The sequence below is a fragment of the Mytilus galloprovincialis genome, chromosome 3 (genome assembly GCF_965363235.1).
Source record: "Mytilus galloprovincialis chromosome 3, xbMytGall1.hap1.1, whole genome shotgun sequence".
Taxonomy (NCBI): Eukaryota; Metazoa; Mollusca; class Bivalvia; order Mytilida; family Mytilidae; genus Mytilus; species Mytilus galloprovincialis.
The window spans coordinates 76,768,539-76,789,558 of NC_134840.1; the positions used below are offsets into that span (position 1 = coordinate 76,768,539).

The 21,020-nt window shown below is 32.1% G+C and overlaps 4 protein-coding genes across 4 annotated transcripts in view; all 4 read left to right on the forward strand.

The window, feature by feature from the left end:
- Positions 1 to 472: 472 nt before the first annotated feature.
- The window catches only part of LOC143068988 (interferon-induced protein 44-like), a 51,285-nt gene continuing 30,737 nt past the window's right edge, over positions 473 to 21,020 (forward strand). The window contains exon 1 of the mRNA XM_076243408.1: positions 473 to 560. The gene's annotated coding sequence lies outside the window, so the exon portion shown is untranslated. The remainder of the gene's footprint in view (positions 561 to 21,020) is intronic.
- LOC143066807 (uncharacterized) lies at positions 2,793 to 3,368 on the forward strand. Its single transcript, XM_076239617.1, has one exon. The coding sequence runs from the start codon at positions 2,793 to 2,795 to the stop codon at positions 3,366 to 3,368; it is 576 nt and encodes a 191-aa protein (XP_076095732.1).
- LOC143068993 (interferon-induced protein 44-like) lies at positions 3,075 to 8,892 on the forward strand. The gene is made up of 6 exons (XM_076243415.1): positions 3,075 to 3,312; positions 3,702 to 3,762; positions 5,604 to 5,801; positions 6,443 to 6,589; positions 7,517 to 7,688; positions 8,342 to 8,892. The coding sequence occupies exons 2-6, from the start codon at positions 3,733 to 3,735 to the stop codon at positions 8,650 to 8,652; spliced, it is 858 nt and encodes a 285-aa protein (XP_076099530.1). The 5' UTR covers positions 3,075 to 3,312; positions 3,702 to 3,732; the 3' UTR covers positions 8,653 to 8,892.
- LOC143068991 (interferon-induced protein 44-like) lies at positions 11,241 to 19,734 on the forward strand. Its single transcript, XM_076243412.1, has 7 exons — positions 11,241 to 11,263; positions 12,599 to 13,129; positions 14,645 to 14,706; positions 16,387 to 16,584; positions 16,825 to 16,971; positions 17,576 to 17,747; positions 18,388 to 19,734. The coding sequence occupies exons 2-7, from the start codon at positions 12,610 to 12,612 to the stop codon at positions 18,696 to 18,698; spliced, it is 1,410 nt and encodes a 469-aa protein (XP_076099527.1). The 5' UTR covers positions 11,241 to 11,263; positions 12,599 to 12,609; the 3' UTR covers positions 18,699 to 19,734.

The window sequence follows — 21,020 nt, forward strand, 5'->3', positions numbered from 1 at the left end:
AACATTTGACCGTTGCAGACGACTCAAGTTTTTCAAATGCAGTTACCACCCCTCAATTTAAAAATCGACTAAGCTCGATAGTATAGTTATTAAATTATTAAATTAATCTCAATACATGTCCTTTCATAATGAAATTGATTTTTAAAATTTTTATTGTTCACTATTTTAAGATCATTTATACATGTTATACTTAAACTATCTGAATCTATTGGTTTGTAAATTTTGAATATTATAGACAGACAGACATAATATTTTAGTATAGTGTCACATACCAATACAGATCAATATCATACATCATTATAAAAGTGTAAGAATGCAAGTTATACTACTGAACTGTTCTGTTTTTTCATACATATTTATATCTTTTTTTAGAAAATATAGATAATGGCAGTCTAGTAGATCGTGAAGATTGACTGATGGAAAGAAATATTTATTTCATTCTACTTTCCTTTTTGATTTTCTGAAAACAACATTGTGATGAAAGAATTGGAAAAATACAGATTGATGTAATAGAGGATAACTAAATCAATACGTCTGTGTGTTTCAGATCGACAATAACGGTAAGTTAAATGTCTACGGATTTTTTAAAACATTGTTCAGATGCGTAACTTTCATTTTAAAGAATTTCATATCATTATTTAGAGTTTTATTGTGATTAGTTAAAAAGAAATGTGTCCATTTTTAGATAACTTTTAAAGTAACTCATCTATTTTATTTAAACACGCAACCTGTTTTCATTGACATGTGTATAAAAAGAAGATGTGGTATGATTGCCAATGAGACAACTATCCACAAAAGACCAAAATGATACAGACATTAACAATTATAGGTCACCGTACGGCCTTCAACAATGAGCAAATCCCATACCGCATAGTGAGCCATAAAAGGCCCCGATAAGACAATGTAAAACAATTCAAACGAGAAAACTAACGGCCTTATTTATGTAAAAAAATGAACGAAAAACAAATATGTAACACATAAACAAACGACAACCACTGAATTACAGGCTCCTGACTTGGGACAGGCACATACATAAATAATGTGGCGGGGTTAAACATGTTAGCGGGATCCCAACACTCCCCCTAACCTGGGACAGTGGTATAACAGTACAACATAAGAACGAACTATAAAAATCAGTTGAAAAAAGCTTAACTCATCATGTATGTCTATCTTTACGTTTAACAATGATTTTGAATACGTTTTGTATACTGAGATAACTTGTGCATGTTGTGTTAATAACATATAAGAACATGCCCGACAATAAAGATTTCTAGCATGCATTGCCAATAAAGTTATAAATTTTCAATGATTATGTACACATGGTGGAATAAAAGAGATTTGTGTTATTGTCAACACACCAGGTTTATCATAAACAGGGTTGTTTCATATTGCTATAAATTAGTTATTTTTCTTTTTTATAAAATATGACAATCCACATTGCCTTTAATTTTTGAAAAAGTTCGATTAATTTTGATTCAAGCTCCACTGATCAGTCTTCTGATGACGAAACGCGTATAAGACGTGAAAAAACATACAGCCTGGTATATTTTATGATTTATTACAACTACTTGGTTGACGACACTACCTACTTATAAATGTTTCAAGTCCTCGAGAGTATCTTCACCCTTAAATGCTAGCATGAAATATCATTGCGGTCATATATATTGAATTATTCGAATGGCTTTTTACTTAATACAGCCGATTTTGGTACAACTTTTTGAATTTGTTTGTTTTCAATTAATGCTCTTCAACTTCGTACTCAATTCGGTCTTCCAACTATTTTGAAACTTTTTTATGTTGTTTGACAAATTATAAGACTGGTACATTGAGCTTTCTTTTTCTGTTAAAATGTTGCCTTTTCGAATGGCTTTAATGTCGACATTTCGTCACCAGCCCAGTAGTCAATGCTTCAATGTTGACATGAATATCAATTGTATGGTCATTTTTATAAATATCCTGTTTACAAAACTTGAAAGTTTTCGAAAAAAACTAAGGATTTTCTTATCCCAGGAATAGATTACCTTAGCCGTATTTGCCACAATGTTTTGGAATTTTAGGTCCTCAATGCTCTTCAACTTGTACTTCTTTGGATTTATATCTATTGTGATCTGAGCGTCACTGACGAGTCTTTTGTAGATGAAACGCGCGTCTGGCGTATTAAAATATAATCCTAGTACCTTTGATCACTATTTAAATGGAGATTAAAACATGGCCTTTTCCATATCGGCATGGGTATCATCCCGCGATCCCTATATAAACCCGAGACGAAGTCGGGTGTTGATATTGGTCGATGGATGATAGGCGGGCCTAAAATAGTCAAAACTTTATAAAGATGATCCATAATTGTCAATGGCCTTTGTTACTTCGTGTAGATCAATATCAGCAAGTACTAAACTATCATCGTTTTGAAAATCTATATCATTGGATTTAGCTATGTTTACATCTGTTTTTCAACAGCTGCTTATCTTTTATTTGAATTTGATGACCTCTTGTCCTAACCTTAAGTTCAAGTTACGTTTACTAAAACTATTCATTTTAAAAATAACGATAAAGTATAAGTCCATGCACAAATCTGTCGTCAAACTTATTGTTTTAAGAAATAAAATCTTAAATTTAAATTTGTGAGAAGTCTAACTGCTACATTTAACCTGGTACCACAAGAATTATTTGTTTAAATTAATTAATGAATAAGTTCCGGCTTAAGTGACCAAAGGATAGAAAAACATGAAAAATGTCACACTATCTATATTGATAAAAAAAATCAAAACACTTCTCCCTTTCCAGCAATCAATATGCCAACCCAGTTCCGCCAGAGGGAACAAAATCAACTCACAAAATGGATTGGAGGGAGAAAGAAATACACACTTTTGTATAAGGCTTCCCGAGACGGATGTACTCACACAGCTTTCCGTAATACCTGTAATAACAAAGGACCAACAGTGACAGTCCTTTGCAGTACTGACAATTTCATGTATGGTGGATATACGTCGGCTAGCTGGAAAAGTAGTGGAAACTATCAGAATGACGGTGCAGCATTCCTGTTTCGATTGTACCAGAATGGCAACTGGAAACCAGTACGGATGCCTGTCATGAATGCCCAAAATGCAATCTACGATCATCCTTCTTATGGACCTACCTTTGGAGCACATGACTTGCATACATTTTCGAACACAGTAAACTTCGACGGAACAAGCTTCCCTTTAAATGGATCTGCTAGCTTTGGAGTATCATACACTATGAACGGAGAAAACTACAACTCTATCGCCAATGGCCATCTTCGAGTAAAAGACATTAGAGTTTATTTGGTAGAAGGTAAAGAGTGTAATGATAAATTAATAAAACAAGATAAGACAGAAGATTTTATATGAAAAGAAAATATATAAAACAGAAATATTGACGATACAGTGTTTCCATCTATCTACAATTTTTGCAAGCAGTGTCACAGAAAAAGTCAAATTAGACACAGTTTAACAGATAAATTGATATTTGTTGAGGCAATCTTAAAAATTCCATATATTTCTTGGACAAACCCTTTGATCAAATGTATGCTATTTTTTCTTTCTTAATAATATTTGTGCTCTGAAAAATATTTTTTATTGACATATCATTGTTTTACCTCTAAGGTTGCCCGTTTAACTGTAAGAATTATTGTACTATTGTTATCGTTATAATTAGCATTATTCTAATTATTATTGCATAAGATTTAGCTGCTGATACACCATTGGATGAATCATGGCGAAAACTGCCAAATGGAACCCAAAAGTAAGTGAAAGTAGTTGTTTCGACTTGTTGTTATGCCTCATTTATGGGCATTATGTTTTCTAGTCTGTGCGTCCGTCCGTCTTTTCGTTCGTCTGTTCGTTCGTTCGTCCGTTCGTCCCGCCTCAGGTTAAAGTTTTGGTTAAAGTTTTTGGTCGAGGTAGTTTTTTTTATGAAGTCGAAGTCCAATCAACTTGAAACTTAGTGCACATGTTCCCTATGCTATGGTCTTTCTAATTTTAATGCCAAATTAGAGATTTTTTTCCTTTTCATTTTTCTTTAGATTTGACATCCACAATATTTCCCACTACAAATTAAAGTAATCGTTTACTTCTACTATTTCTAGGCGAAAGAAGTAATTACCGCTGTGGTATATTTTATTGCGATTTTTATTCTTTTTTGTGGTTTTGGTACCTGTCATACATTCTATCAAATGAATTTATTTCTGGTGTATCATCTTCTTATGATATGATAAAAGTTTAGCCAGAAAATTAAGTACATTTTTCAACTCGAGGAAATTTTAGCTTTGATTGAACAGTTATTAGATAAAAAGATAGCATGACCATGTGTAGTATATGTTAGATAACATGAATATAATGATGTGATGTATACTTCCATGTGAAAACAGCACAACAATATCTAGAGGACATTTTACCGTCTTCAACAGTAGACAGGTGTCTAAGTTTGAAAAAGAAGGAAAAAAGTATTTAATCATCATGTTAATTGGGCAAATCTTTCTGAAGTCAATTATCCATTACATAGAGAAAGGGGCCACATAGTCTTAAAACAAATGAGATTGGGAAATATTAATACTATTGCATGCCAATTATCATTGCCTTATCATTAGTGGTTTCCATTAAACTGACCAAATAACAAACTTTGTCAACTTTAAGAATAAGATAATTTTCTGGAATCTTAATTTTTAAAAACAGTACTGCGAAAAATTTCGATAGTAAGTTTATACATCAACATGTCGAATCGGTATCGTGATATTAATACTGACGGTACAAAAAAATATACCATGTTGTTTTAAATCTTTCTTCCTCATAACTTTGTTAGACCATTTTTTGTTGTGCGAGGACATTCCTGCTAATACATTCCATAAAGTATAAAAATTCACGAGCGTAACGTATCCATTGAGAAACGTAAGGGTCATACGATGGGGAATAGGAAGTAATAATACAGCTGAAAAATGGGAAGTCAGTGATTGGAAAATTTAAATCCTCATATTTGTCATGGATTGCCACTAAGTTTGAAGTCGTCCATCTGCGTCAATATCGAGAGAAAGATCAGGTTATGAAGAAGACCTTCTAGTTTTGGTACTATCTTACATCTCAAGTTCACTGGGATATTTGTGATACAAACACCCATAAAAACCGGTATCTACGTCAAAATAACATACTGTGAATTCATAATTATTAGTTGGATGCCAATTTTCGTGAACTTCGTGGGTACAGGTGAACCACGAAGTTTAATGTTAAGTGAATAAATAATTTTCTTTAGGCTTGACTGCATATTTTGGCAAAACAACGTAATTAAATATTTACGAACATGTAAATTTTCCTTAATCCACGAAAATTGGTACCCAAGAAAATAAATGAATCAACAATATTGGAAATGTGCGGTCTATCAGTGTTTGAATATCACTAGTCTGTTTCCCGGCCGTTATTGAAATTCTTGTTAATATTTGTATATTCCGAAGGCATACTGAATGTTTTACGGAGGGGACCAACCTAGAATATCACTAGCGATATCGGATATAAGGACACTTCAATGATCAATCAATTCATTAAATCTACTGTATAACTCGTAAAGTGATATATTCAACGTAATTATTATTTCAGCTACTAAACGAATTGAAAGAAAAAGTTGAAAAATACAAGCCTTTGAAAGACTTACAGGTTCCTCAGGCACGTATTCTACTGGTTGGACAAGTAGGAGCGGGAAAATCTAGCTTCTTTAACACCATTAACTCCATCTTTAGAGGCTACATAACCAGTCAGGCTTGCAGTGGCAATGCAGAACACAGTTTAACAACCATGGTAGGTTGCAAGAGTTACTTATAGTATGTGCGTCAGATTGAATAAAGGGAAGGAACAGTCTTGGTGAAATCTTGTACCAATAATGCATGTTTGTGTCATACATTCTTCAGTTATTGCTCTCTAGAAAAATAAACTAACAATTAAATTGAATAACATAGTGCAAATCGAAACCACTTTATTACTTGGATGTCTCGGGAGAAAATGAAACTTTTGCCTTAACCTCGATAGATTCACACTATAGAGTTTAACACATAAAGGTTTATAAGCTTAATCGCCGTTATATTCAAGTCTTAAGTTTTAATTGCTTATACATCATATCTCCTTGAGTGACATCTTTTTTACAGAAAGTTGCATGTAGTATATCTACTCATGTTCTCCAAAATGAAGAGTTATTCACATGTGGACAAAAACGTTCTCAATTAAGGTTTTGATTAGTCAAATTCTCCAGATTAGAATCCTAATGTCACAATGGAATCAGTGGCGAAGTCTGCCAAAACTGATTTATTTTGTATGCATGCATAATGCGTTCTTTTACACATTTTCGCTAAAAGATATTTTCTTCATGGCAAATCTGTCAAAGCTTTTGGTTAATATTGACCTTTTGTGAACCTTTTCTTCTAAATGTTACCATTTTTATTTAGTACCGAATGTACCAAATCAGAAATGGTCAATCAGGGACACCAATGAACTTTAGACTTCATGACACCAGGGGACTTGAAGCTGACCAAGGAATTGATTCTCATGAAATGAATTACCTTCTAGATGGAAATTTACCGGATAGACACCAGGTATGTTGAATAAATATATGTTCAACTTCTTATAGTATTGCAGACCTCTTTTACCTCTCACTGCAACCCCCTTCCCTTTCATGAATGTGACCTACCGAATTAGACTATCTACCGAATTTGTTACATCAGCAACACGACGGGTGCCACATGTGGAGCAGGATCTGCCCTCCCTTTCAGGTCACCTGAGATCACCCCCAGTTTTTGGTAGGGTTCGTGTTGCTTATTCTTTAGTTTTATATGTCGTGTCATGTGTACTGTTGTTTGTTTGTTTGTCTTTTTCATTTTTAGCCATGGCGTTGTCAGTTTATTTTCGATTTATGAGTTTGACTATCCCTCTGGTCTCTTGTGTCCCTCTTTTATCTTAATGCATTGAAAACACATTGCTAGGGTCACCTTAATATTTAGTTGAAAGCCCTTTTACCATTTCATCTAGTTGTTTATTTGTTTGTTATTCACTCATTGTTTCATTGGTTAAGTTGTTTAGGTTTTCTGGTAACATTTTTAATATGGTCGTCAGTGCTATCTGAATAATACAAGGAATATTAGATATGAATGAGAAAGAGTTAATACAATTGAATATAAAAGGAAAAATAAAACCAATCATACAAAAGAATTTAGAGGAGTTCTGAAAAGTTAAAGTAAGTTCAAGAGAAAATTAACTAATGATTAATATAACTATTACTGTTAACTTACTTCTTTGAAAGGAGTATGTAATTAGTCATCTGTGCAGTTGTCAACTTGTCTTTGCACCTGAGTTCACCCTTGGTTGTTGGCGGAGTTTTTGTTGCTCCATCTATTGTTTTTTGTTCGTTGTTATAATTTCTTAGTACTTTTTCTCTTTTCGTCATTTGGCCATGTTGATGTGGTTTTATTTAATGAACTAGTTATTTTCCTAACCCCTTTGGCATCTTTCCTCTCTTTTAACAGTTTAATCCTTCAGTACCAATATCAGGAGATACACCAGGATTTATTAGTAGTCCTAGTCTAAGTGAAAAAATCCACTGTGTTATATTTGTACTGGATGGAAGCATAGTTGATGTTATACCAGAGAAGGTTATTGAGAGGATGAAAAACCTACAGCTTCGTATGAATCAGAGAGGTAAGAAATAATGTTGTTTATACCAAGTATCAATGTTAAAAATACTAACAGAACAAAGATTAAGACTATCAAAGTATGAAGGAAAACATTTTGGTTTGAATTAGATGCTGACACTATTTACTTTTATTTTATTGACAAAAATATCTGAAATATATCTCATGTGGTATGCTTGAAGTTATATTTCAATTATATATTATCAAGTCATTTTTGCAAGTCTTGAGTGTTGATTACCGCTATATATATATATATGTTAAATAAACTCATCATAGATACCAGGACTAAATTTTGTATATACGCCAGACGCGCGTTTCGTCTACAAAAGACTCATCAGTGACGAACAGTTTTTGATGCCATAGAGATTTTCGTAAGGATGTAGCTTTTACTTTGAACCGGTAAGCTGTAAGCTGGACCAAATTGCAGATATGCTTGAGACAAAAACATTATGATTACCAAAAAAGTTCATATTTTGTTACACAAAAAAACAGAAAGGGATAAGCAAAGTCGCCAAAAATTTCTAAGACTTTCTAAACTTTACATAGGTGTGTTACAAATTCAAGTTTTATACTTAATTCAATGCACACAACACATTTCTCGGATCTATGCATGTTCAAGACCTTAAAGAAATATAAATAATGCTATGTTAAAATTTACAGGAATTCCACAGGTAGTTTTGCTAACCAAGATAGACAAAGTGTGTGAGGCTACAGCCGAGGATATATCTCAAGTATTCTATAGTCCCGTCATCCAGGAAACTGTTGATAGAGTATCACAGATAATGGGGCTTCCAAGGTCACACATTTTACCAATCAAGAATTATGAATCGGAGATGGAACTGAATGAAAATGTGAATATTTTGGCTTTGTTGACATTACAACAGGTCCTACATTTTGCAAATGACTACATGTATAACTATCTCGACCAAATTGAGGAAGGGAAAGTTAGACAGCTTCACATAAGGGAATAAGTGAAAGACAAATCATTCTGATTGATGCTTATTATATGACAAAAACAAAACTGCTGTATGCAAAATATATCATTTAGTATACGTTATAGTAATATTAATAAAATAATGATAGGGACATTTTTTTTTTGAAACACGGAAGCAAGAAAATTGTCCACTACTGTCAAATGACTTTGAAAGGCGAAGAGAACCTTATAAGGATATTTTGTTGTGACATTGCTGCATAATAAAGCTTGTACTGTGTATGTTTGTTTATTATATGAAATGTTCTATGCTCAAATATCTTATATGACTCGGGAAATTCTATAATGATAGTACAAGAACAATCAAACATGAATATTGAAAAGGAATTCATATTTTCCTTCAATACTATACACAAATATCAATAAATTACAAAGAAATAGATATGAAGCCATCAATAGCTACAGTTCATTTTGTACTACTTTCATGATATCAAACTATCACAAAATTCAACCATGTTTCATATGTTTGAGCTTTTAAGTTTGCAATTTAATACAGGAATTTCCGTTTTGAACTTTCCTTGGAGTTCTGTACTTTTAACATTGATAAATACAGTGTATATTCACCAAACATAGTTGTTTTTTCACAGTTGTGTTTGGGAAGGCTAGTTATAGAAAATATGACACGTTTTAAATCAAATATTGCACACAAAAACAATAATCAAGCCATCAACTACGGTGTTTTATGACAAAATCTTCAATTTAATCAACTGTAACTTCATTTCTAGTTTGAAAATTAGTTCATTAACCGTCTGTGCGAACTTTTCGCATGTTTTTGCTTGAAAATCGTGTTATGAGGAAAAAAGCTTTTTGCTATAGCATTTGTTACTGTTTTATATTTATGATATAGTATCTGAATATCGGTATACTACGTGACACGTTATTCGTATATTTATGTTAATATTTATTATACGAAATATTGTGTTATAAGACAAGATTAGTATCATAATTTCAGATAGAACACTATGCTGCTTCTTTATATATTTATTCAAATATCTTAACAAAAGTCTGGTTTATTTTTTTCTTCTAATTCATTCATTCGTTCGGTTTTTTTTTTCTTTTCTTTTTACCTGTTTAATTCTTTTGTGTTTCTTTGAGTAATAAAATTGAGAATGGAAATGGGGAATGTGTCAAAGAGACAACAACCCGCCCAAATAAAAAACAACAGGAGAGGGTCACCAACAGGTCTTCAATGTAGCGAGAAATTCCCGCACCCGGAGGCGTCCTTCAGCTGGCCCCTAAACAAATATATACTAGTCCAGTGATAATGAACGCCATACTAATTTCCAAATTGTACACAAGAAACTAAAATTAAAATAATACAAGACTAACAAAGGCCAGAGGCTCCTGACTTGGGACAGGCGCAAAAATGCGGCGGGGTTAAACATGTTTGTGAGATCTCAACCCTCCCCCTATACCTCTAACCAATGTAGTAAAGTAAACGCATAATAATACGCACATTAAAATTCAGTTCAAGAGAAATCCGAGTCTGATGTCAGAAGATGTAACCAAAGAAAATAAACAAAATGACAGTAATACATAAATAACAACAGACTACTAGCAGTTAACTGACATGCCAGCTCCAGACTTCAACTAAACTGACTGAAAGATTATGATTTCATCATATGAACATCAGGCACAATCCTTCCCGTTAGGGGTTTAGTATCATACCATCATAACATATATGAGAAGAACATAACCCGTGTCAGGCCAACAACTGTTTTTAGAATAAATGTGTTTAGTTCCGATGCAAAGACCTTATCAATGACTCAATATTAACGCCAAAATATGCAATCTTTAATGACTTGACAACAGTATCGTAATTATATCCTTTCTTAATAAGTCTTTTCAAAGGTTTTGTAAGTTTCTGAGGTGAATACTGACACCTTTGTGCTTTATAAAGAATATTACCATAAAAAATTGGATGTGAAATACCTGAACGTATTAAAAGTCTGTGTTTCTTTATATATATAAAAGACAATAAAGACATAAATAAGTTTGGTATATTTAAATTTTAACATTATGATGTACATAACAACGTCGTTTGCCTTGAACATCTAACTATCATGTTTGTGTCTTAATATTATAAAAAAACAACCTATACGGACAACAATGCAGTAGTTTACGGTAGTTGAAATATTAATAATCTCATAATTCAAAATGAAAAAAAACTAAGAGGATAACATAAAATTATTGGAATTTTTTATTTGTTCTTTTAAAAAAAAGTCTTTGGATTTCCTTTTTTTTTTTAAAGTACCTCGTAGTGCAGCATTTTTGTCAAAACTTCATTTATACATGCTATACTTTAATTTTGCGAATCTGTTGATGTCTTAATTTGAATATTATACTACGTAACTGTCCTACTTGTACATATACATATTTATAACATTTTTAGAAAATATATTCAATGGCAGTCTGGTAGATCATGTAGATTGACTGATGGAAAGGAATAATTATTTCAATCTACTTTCTTTTTTGATTTTCTGAAAATAACATCGTGGTTAAATAATTGGAAAATACATAATTATTGATGTAACACAGGATAACTGAATCAATACGTCTGTGTGCTTCAGTCTGACAGATCGATAATAACCGTAAGTAAAATGTCAACGGATTTTTCTCAAATATAGTAAAGTTGCGTATCTGGCATGAAAATACGGGTTTTTTGTGTTATTAAAATTTGATGTTACAAAATGTTTGAAATTATTATAAATAAAGGAATGCATCTCCCTCATGCAAACCTCTGATTCCTTTCACGGATTTGGCTATACTTTTCGGACCTTTTGGATTATAGCTCTTCATCTTTTATATAAGCTTTGGATATCAAATATTTTGGCCACGAGCATCACTGAAGAGACATGTATTGTCGAAATGCGCATCTGGTGCAGGAAAATTGGTACCGTTAATGTTATTTCATGTTTAAAAAATTGTATATCATTGTTTGGAGTGTTATTATAATTATTTAAAAAGAAATGTGTCCATTCTTAGATAACTTTTAAAGTGATTCATCTATTCTATTTAAGCACGCGACTTGTTTGCATTGATATGTGCGTGTTGTTGTGTTAATAAGATATATGATATAACAATCTGTCCGACAATAAAGTCAACGAAAGACTTCTTGCATGTTTAACCAATAGAGTTATAAACTTTCAATGATAACGAGAAGAGATTTACGTTTATTGTCAACACACCAGGTTTATCATTAACATATTTTATTTCATATCGTTATAAATTCCGTTATTTCTCTTTTTTATGAAGTATGACCTCACACATAATCTTTTTTTTAAATGTGGTGTTCGTGCTTTTCAACTTCGTATTTTATTCAAGCTCCACTGAATAGTCTTATGTAGACGATTCGTCAGACGTGAAAAAATATTAAGCCGTACTCAGTTCGATCTTCCAACTATTTTGAAACTTGATTAGGTGGTGTGATAAATTATAAGACTGGTACCTTGGGCTTTCGTTTTCTGTTAATCTTTTTTAATACCTTTCCTACAATAAAACTAAAACGTTATCTTTTGGAACGCCTAAGAATAGATATTTCTTTTCCGGGTAACACATTACTTTTATTAATCGTTTATCTGAATGTTATGACCTCTTGGTCTAACTTTAAGTACCCTTTACCTTCACTAAAAACTTCATTTTACAAATAACGATAAGATAAGTTCATATATAAAATTGTCGTCAAACTTTTATTGCATAAAGAAATAAAAACTTATCAGCAATTATAATTTAAAAGCAATTTTTCTCCCCAAGTTGTAAGCAGGTTAACTGATACGTTTTACCTGGGACCAAAAGAGTTATTTGTGAAATAAATTGATGTATAAGTCACGGCTTTAAGTAACTTAAGCGCCGAAGAACATGAAAAAGGTCAACAATTTGTGGTTTTATAATTGGTGAAAAACATCATTAAACATTTATCTTCTTAGCAGCCATCAATATGACTATCCAGTTTCACAAGAAAGAACAAAATCAGCTAGCAAAATGGATTGGAGGGAGGAAAAAATTTACCCTTTTGTATAAGGCATCCAGAGACGGATGTACTGAAACAGCTTTTCATAACACATGTAATAACAAAGGACCAACAGTGACAGTCCTTTGTAATACTGACAATTTTGTGTATGGTGGATATACGTCGGTTAGCTGGAAAAGTTGTGGAAATTATCAGAATGACGGTTCAGCGTTCCTCTTTAGATTGTACCATAATGGCAAATGGAAACCAGTACGGATGCCGGTCATGAATGCACAGCATGCAATCTACGATCACTCCTCTAATGGACCTGTCTTTGGTGCTTCTGACTTGAATACATTTTCGAGCACAATAAACTTCGATGGAACATGCTTCCCTTTAAATGGATCTGCTAGTTTTGGAAAATCCTACACTATGAACGGAGAAAACTACAACTCTATTGCTAACGGTCATCTTCGAGTTAAAGACATTGAAGTTTATGTTGTAGAAGGTAAAAGAGATTTATCGTGAATTATTATTTTAGTATGACATTCTTCAAACGCTTTTAATTCACACCTTTGGTAAAATACGGTTATATTGTGTGTTCAACGTCATGATTTGTTTTGGATTTTCCAAACATACTCCCACGTGGTATTTATTTTTTGGATGAGTTGCTATAGATCAATCGAGGAAAAGTATGTCAATGAACTATCACCTCTAAATATGACGTAAGAACATACGCATTGTACTGGAAAAAATTAAAACATAATCTCTTGGTAATTTTCATGCATATCATCAAAAACGTTTTTTTTTTGTATACACCTTCATCAGGAACCGGCTCGAAGGCGAATATTTGAAAGCCAAGAATGTAAAAGAGCCGAAAGAATTGAAGAGCTGTACGGCTAAACGACATAAAATAATAATCATTTCTAAATTTATAAGCGGATAATTGAAACTGAATGTATGAGAAAGTCGTCAAACAAAAAAGAAAAAGAAAACAACACTCAATAAATTGCATGCGTCTGAAGCGTTTTTCTGGATATACCTGCTTTATGAACGCTCAATGTCGAATATTTGAACGCCATTGGTGTATAAGAACTGAGAAAAAAAACGATGATACGATTTGTTGTAAACTAATTTTCTTTAATAAAAGCAAGATTATTTTCACTAGTTTTCAGGTAAATAATTATACAATTGAAATCGATACAGATATAAAATATTTATTTTTGGTTTGCGTTGATATTTACTTGTTGAAAGCGATATAAATCCAACCTACTTCATGGGACAGTGCAATATTGAAGTAAAACAGGTCCTTTTCAGAAACAAGAAACAGAAACACTTATGATAATTATATTTTCATGATAGATTAACTTCATCCTAACCTGTCTTAGATTGCTATAATCGTTTTAACATACCACTAATTTAAAGTTCTCTTCATCTTTGACGTCAATATAGTGTGTTCAATTATCAATTTATGGGAACAGCAAATATCTGTCTTCACCTAGAGCACTTTAGTTCAAAAAGAAATTGCCGGCTTTCTTCTTAAAAATAATAAATGATTCATGGGGTTATGATAAATATAAATACTTTTACATAAAGAAGAAAATAAAATTTGCAAACAGTGTGTTGTTAAAAACCATGGATGGTGCCAGCGGGGTTCGAACCTTCAATCTCGGGATCTAAAGGCGGTGCTTTAACCAGTTGAGCCAAAGAAGATCTTCCTTAACTCAACTAGTTAGTCTATCTTTATATCTCCAGGTCTACAACAAGTGCAACAGGAAAGTTTAAATCAGATTCTAATGTATGCGGTCAATTGATATGTGTTATGGTCATCTTTAATATTCCATATTTCTCTATGAAAATGTCATGTTTTTTTCTTTTAAATGATTATGTGTTCTAAAATTGCTTTTTTTAGCATGTCATTGTTTTCTCTCTTCTGGTTGGATGTTTATTATGAAAATTATATAGTTATTCTGTATAACCTTTGCCCTTATAATAATTATTATTATGATTATTATTGCATCAGATTTAGCTGGTGACACACCACTTGACGAACCATGGCGAAAAACTGCCAAATGGAACCCAAAGGTAAGTAAGAGTAGTTTTTTGTCGACTTATTTTTTCCATGAAATTTAAACTATGATATTTTCCACTACAAACTAAAAATATCATTATCAATGCAAAATAATTTATTAGCGATGTGCTATATTTGATTGCGATTATTTTTTCTCTGTTTGGGGGTTTGGTACCTATCAAACATTCTATCTTATAATAAATTCTTACTAATGTTCCGTATAGGTAAAAAGTAAATCACAAAAATACTGAATTCCAAGGAAAATTCAAAACGGAAAGTACCTAATCAATTGTCAAAATCAAGAGCTGAAACACATCAAAAGAATGGATAACAACTGTCATATTCCTGACTTGGTACAGGCATCATGAACAATATGATGGGATGTATACGCCATGCAGCACAACGATACATTGAAGGCATTTTACCGTCTTCAACACAAGACAGGTATCTAAGGTTGAAAAGAAGAGAAAAACTGTTTAATCAAGAGAGGTGTATCCCCTGTGTGTTATTTCGATGGTATAAAGCAAGCGTTGAATTAAATACATTGTAACTCTTATTATGTGACTTATGCAAACCTTTGCGAAGTCAATTATCCATATCAGAGGTAGAGGAGCCACATAGTCTCAATACAAGTAAGCTGCGGAAATATTAATACTCTTGTATACTAAATATCATTGTCTTACCTTTATTGATACCCATTAAACTAACCTCACAACAAACTTTAACAAATTGTTGTCAACACGGACGCCGCCGCCACTGTCAAAAACACCATGCCCTCAAAAGCTCGTCTCCACGACTTTAACAGAAGACAATACATAGCAATGAAAATCACACATCTTTGATTTGGGTAAGATCAACTGCTTCGATCAGGGGCATTATCTCTCGTCACATCATCGACACATGATTTCAAAGTCACATCGATTAATGTACAAATCAAAATAACAAACAAAAACAAACAAGAATCGAATGAACACCAAAAGAAGCAACAACGGGACTGTCGACAGGGTAGGAGTCTCCTAGTCCTTTGCATGCAAATCCACATTCAGTCAAAATGTGAAAATTCGGAATAGGACAATTTTGGTTTCTTCAATTCGGAAAAACAGTACTGCGAAATAAGTTGCTAATGAGTTCAAGACATATCGGTATCGTGATACTAGTAGTGACAGTAAACATTACGAAGTTTCTCTTCCTCATAACATTGTTGGACCAGTTTTTTGTGATATTCCTTCTAATGCAGTCCGTATAGTGTATAAATGCACTAGCGTAACGAATCAATTAAAACGAAACGGCTATACGATGGGGAAGAGGAGATTTTACAGCTGAGACATATCATCAAGTCTGTCATTTACTGTTTGAAAAAAGGGACATTCAAAATCATAGATTTAAAATAAACTCCGCCATCTGCGTTAATATTGAGAAAAAGGTTAGGTTATGAAGTCGATCGTCTAGTTTGTATTATCTTTAATCTTAAGTTTACTGGGATAAATGTGGTTCAAGCACCCACAAAACCGGAATTTACGTCAAAAAGCGTGAAAATATGCTGTCTGTCAGTGTTAAAATATCACAAGATAAAGATAAAGAAAGGCAACAGTAGTATACCACTATTATGACACTTCAACAATGAATCAATTCATTAAATCTACCGTATAACTTGTAAAGTGATAGATTCAACGTACTAGTAATTATTATTTCAGCTCCTAAACGAATTGAAAGAAAGGGTAGAAAAATACAAGCCATTGAAGGACTTAAAAGTTCCTCAGGCACGTATTCTATTGGTTGGTCAAGTTGGAGCAGGAAAATCTAGTTTCTTTAACACCATTAACTCCATTTTTAGAGGTTACATAACCAGTCAGGCCTGCAGTGGTAATGCAGAACACAGCTTAACAACCATGGTAAGACGTATTTTTAAGGCTACTATGATAGTAATTGTTCGATTTGATAAATTTAAAGAACAGTCTTTGTGAAAATCTTGAATCAGTTATTTCCACTAATAATCAATTTTGTATTCATTACGCATTTTTTTTTTTTTGCGTGTTTCGTATTGGCTTCAATGCAATTTTGCCAAAGCTTTAAGTGAATATTTGTTTACCCATGTTTAACAATCTCGTTAGAATGTTCCTATTCTTATTTAGTATCGAATGTACCAAATCAGAAATGGACCATCGGGCACACCAATGGACTTTAGACTTCATGACACCAGAGGACTTGAAGCTGACCAAGGGATAGATTCTCATGAAATGAATTACCTTCTTGATGGAAATTTACCAGATAGACACCAGGTATTTTGAAGGATTTTTTTAATTATAAAAATAAAGTATTTAAGACTTATCTTATCTCACTCATATTGACGATACACTCCTAGGTACAACGTTTAATTGAGTTGGCAGCCTTTTTGTTTTGTAATTATATAGGGTTTTTTGCATATTGTTTTGTTTTGATTTTTTTTTTTGTGAGGTCTGGGTAGGATCTGCATACAATATGGGGAATAACATAAATCAGAAAGTGTCAATTTAATATAATATTGCACGGAATATCAATTAAACTATACAATTTTTTTTTAGAGAAGTTCTAATGGGTTAAAGTTAGTTCACGGGAAAATTAAATAATGATAGATATAAATATTATTGTTAACTCACTTCTTTGAAAGGGTTATACAACCAGTCATATGTGCAGTTGACAACCTTGTCTTTGCACCTGAGTTCACTCCGAGTTTTTAGTGAGTTTTATGTTGATCCATCTAATGTTTTCTGTTCGTTGTTATATTATCTTAGTATTGTTTCTCTTTTCATCATTTTAAATTTTTGGCCATGTTTGTGTGGTTTTTTTTTATTGAATTAATTATTTTCCATATCCCCTTTGGTATCTTTTTCTCTCTTTTTATAGTTTAATCCTTCAGTACCAATATCAGGAGATACACCCGGCTTTGTTGTTAGTCCTAGTCTAAGTGACAAAATCCACTGTGTTATATTCGTACTGGATGGAAGTATTGTTGATGTTATTCCAGAGAAGGTTATTGAGAGGATGAAGAACCTACAGCTTCGTATGAATCAAAGAGGTTTGAAATAATGTTATTTGTACCCAAATAGCCATGTTAAAAATACAAATTAATTGAAGGGTTAAAAGACTATGATAGTCAGGTGGAAAACATATGGGTTAGAATTATATGCAGACAATATTAACCCTCGTTTTATGGACTAATCTACTGTAAATATCTATCATTTGGAATGCTTGAAGTACTATTCAAATTATAGATTATCAGAGATTGAGTGTTGATTACCACTATATAGGTGTAAAACAGTGGTTGATGCCAAAGAGATTTACGTAAGGGTTGTAGCTTTTACTGTTGCACCTGAAAGCAGTGTTAGTCTTACCAAATTGTTTCAATTTTTAAAAAACAATACTAATTTCACTCTGGCCTTTTTACTAAGTTTATTCACATTACCAAATACAGAGATGTTGGATGATGCAGACATGCTTGAATTCATTATGATCATAAAATATTCAATCTTAAGTTACACAACAAAATAGAAAGGGATGAGCAAAGTAGACAAAAAAATTCTAAGACTATCTTTACATAGGGGTGTTGCAAATGAAATTTTATACTAACTTCAATGCACACAACACATTTCTAGAATAAATGCATCTTCAATACCTTAAAGAAAATATAACTATAAATGCTATGTTACATTTTACAGGAATTCCACAAGTAGTATTGCTTACCAAGATAGACAAAGTGTGTGAGGCTACAGCTGAGGATATATCCCAAGTATTCTACAGTCCTGTCATTCAAGAAACTGTAGATAGAGTATCACAGATAATGGGGCTTCCAAGGTCACACATTTTACCAATCAAGAATTATGAATCAGAGATGGAACTGAATGAAAATGTGAATATTTTAGCTCTACTGACCCTACAACAGGTGTTACATTTTGCTGATGACTACATGTATAACTATCTCGACCAAATTGAGGAAGGGAAAGTTAGACAGCTTCATATAAGGGAATAAGTGACAGACAAATCACTCTGATTGGATAGAAACTTGTATGCTAATCATATTAAAAAAAAAATTGCTGTATGCATAATATATTATCAAGTATACTTAGTGTAATATGAGGCAGGCATTACCTGTGAATGGGGACGAAGTTTGTTTAAATTATTTTTTTTGTATTTTAAATATTTGTTAAAAAAAAGATACGGAAATACCGTAACGTTTCCGATTTTGGTTCTGTTGTTAGGGATTTTACTTGTGACGTTATTTAAGTTATGACGTCATGTTCAATGTAAACAAAGAAACGCAATGCATCAGGTAGGCCTAACGTTTATTCATACCAAAAACAAAGAATTATTAAAAATGAAATATTGGTATTGTGTTCCTTGAGTTCCTATATTTTACTAGACTAATCAAAGTCTCACGACAGCAAGACCGGAAGAAGGAAGTAGAGTTATGTGTTCTGCGCAGATCCGGAAATTAAAAAAACGACAAAAAAAAATTGAACAATTTTGAGTTCATTAGTACAATGAAAAATTCGGGAAATTTTCCCGATTTTTTTTTTTTTATTATTGAATTTTCTACTGTAATAGGGGACTTCGTCCCCATATAACCTCATTAGAATAAGAGAACGTGTTTTTTTTTCAAATATAGAAGCAAACCAAAAAAAAAATTGACAACTACTGTCAAATGACTTTGAATATCAAAGAGAACTTTATAAGGCTGCTTTGCTTTGATATTGTTTCTTAATAAAAAAAAAAACTGTACTGTGTATGTTTGTTAATTGTATCATGTATGTAAAACATTTTCGCAATCAGCGAATTTTTTCAATAGTACAAACAAGAACAAAACAAACATCAAGATTTAAATAGAATTTATATTATCCTTCAATATGATACACAAACAATAATAAATTACAAAAAAATAAATATGATATCCACAATAACTTCCAAATCATTTTGCACTACTTGCAAGATATCAAACCATCCCAAAATTTTAATCATGATCTCGTAAATCAGACAGGAATCTTCCCTCTTTCAAAAATTTTGATAAACATTTTTTGTATTCCACAAAATTTGTCATTTTTTTTTAAATTTTTATTGTTATATTCCATATAATATAAATTGGTCAGATCAATGCACTTAATATAAAAAAAATCTTCTATTAAACAAAATTTCCACTTGATATAAATAATTCATCTATTAAACAAAGTGTTCTGTGTGTAGCCCAGTACAAAACAATAAAGTTCATCTCACAAACAAACATGAAATTATCACAGTATAGGACGGACATAATTTTATATCACAGTTAACAATACCATATTTTTATGTACAGTCATTTGAAAAGCACATTTATTGTATAAGATTTACAGTTTTTTCAAAAAGTTTATTTTTCAATGAGAATTTAAAAAAGCGATCACTGAGAGAAAAAGACAGTAGGAAGTTTTAAGAGTGTATAGAAACAACTCAGAAGTATCTCCCCTTAAACCATTCCTGGTTTTATAATAGCATGCTTTCATGTAGTCATTTGAAAAGCACATGTATTGTATGAAATTTACAATTTCTTCATAATGTTTATTTTTCAGTGAAAATTTAAAAAAGAGATCACTGAGAGAAAAAGACAGTAGGAAGTTTTAAGAGTGTATAGAAATAACTCAGAGTTATCTCCCCTTAAACCATTCCTGGTTTTATAATAGCATGCTTTCATGTACAGTCATTTGAAAAGCACATTTATTGTATAAGATTTACAGTTTTTTCAAAAAGTTTATTTTTTAATGAAAATTTAAAAAAGCGATCACTGAGAGAAAAAGACAGTAGGAAGTTTTAAGAGTGTATAGAAATAATAGAGTTATCTCCCCTTAAACCATTCCTAGTTTTATAATAGCATGCTTTCATGTACAGTCATTTGAAAAGCACATTTATTGTATGAAATTTACAATTTCTTCATAATGTTTATTTTTCAGTGAAAATTTAAAAAAGAGATCACTGAGAGAAAAAAACAGTATGAATTTTCAAGTGTGTATAGAAATAACAGAGTTATCTCCCATAAACCATTCCTAGTTTTACAATAGCATGTTTTTAGGTACAGTCATCTGAAAAGCACATTTATTTATGAGATCGTTTGGTTCCTGTTTCTTGATAGATCTTCAACAATTGTTCTTTCTGTGACTCATTCATCTGAAAGAAAAAGAAAGAATTAAAGAAATGTGTCAATTGGACACCTTGCTCTCTTGCTCAAAAAATTTAAATGTGACTATGAAATGTTGGTCGAAAACCTGATTTAGCATATATATCTTAAAGGTTCACATCATATAGTATCTGTGTAATGTGTTTATAGTTG

Bases quoted from the DNA above. Each gene is read 5' to 3' on its own strand.
- LOC143066807 (XM_076239617.1), top strand. From the start codon at position 2,793: ATGCCAACCCAGTTCCGCCAGAGGGAACAAAATCAACTCACAAAATGG.
- LOC143068993 (XM_076243415.1), top strand. From the start codon at position 3,733: ATGGCGAAAACTGCCAAATGGAACCCAAAA. The intron at 6,590-7,516 runs GTATGTTGAATA...CTCTTTTAACAG, and splicing joins ATTTACCGGATAGACACCAG to TTTAATCCTTCAGTACCAAT. The intron at 7,689-8,341 runs GTAAGAAATAAT...TAAAATTTACAG, and splicing joins GCTTCGTATGAATCAGAGAG to GAATTCCACAGGTAGTTTTG.
- LOC143068991 (XM_076243412.1), top strand. From the start codon at position 12,610: ATGACTATCCAGTTTCACAAGAAAGAACAAAATCAGCTAGCAAAATGG. The intron at 13,130-14,644 runs GTAAAAGAGATT...TTATTGCATCAG, and splicing joins TGAAGTTTATGTTGTAGAAG to ATTTAGCTGGTGACACACCA. The intron at 14,707-16,386 runs GTAAGTAAGAGT...TTATTATTTCAG, and splicing joins CTGCCAAATGGAACCCAAAG to CTCCTAAACGAATTGAAAGA.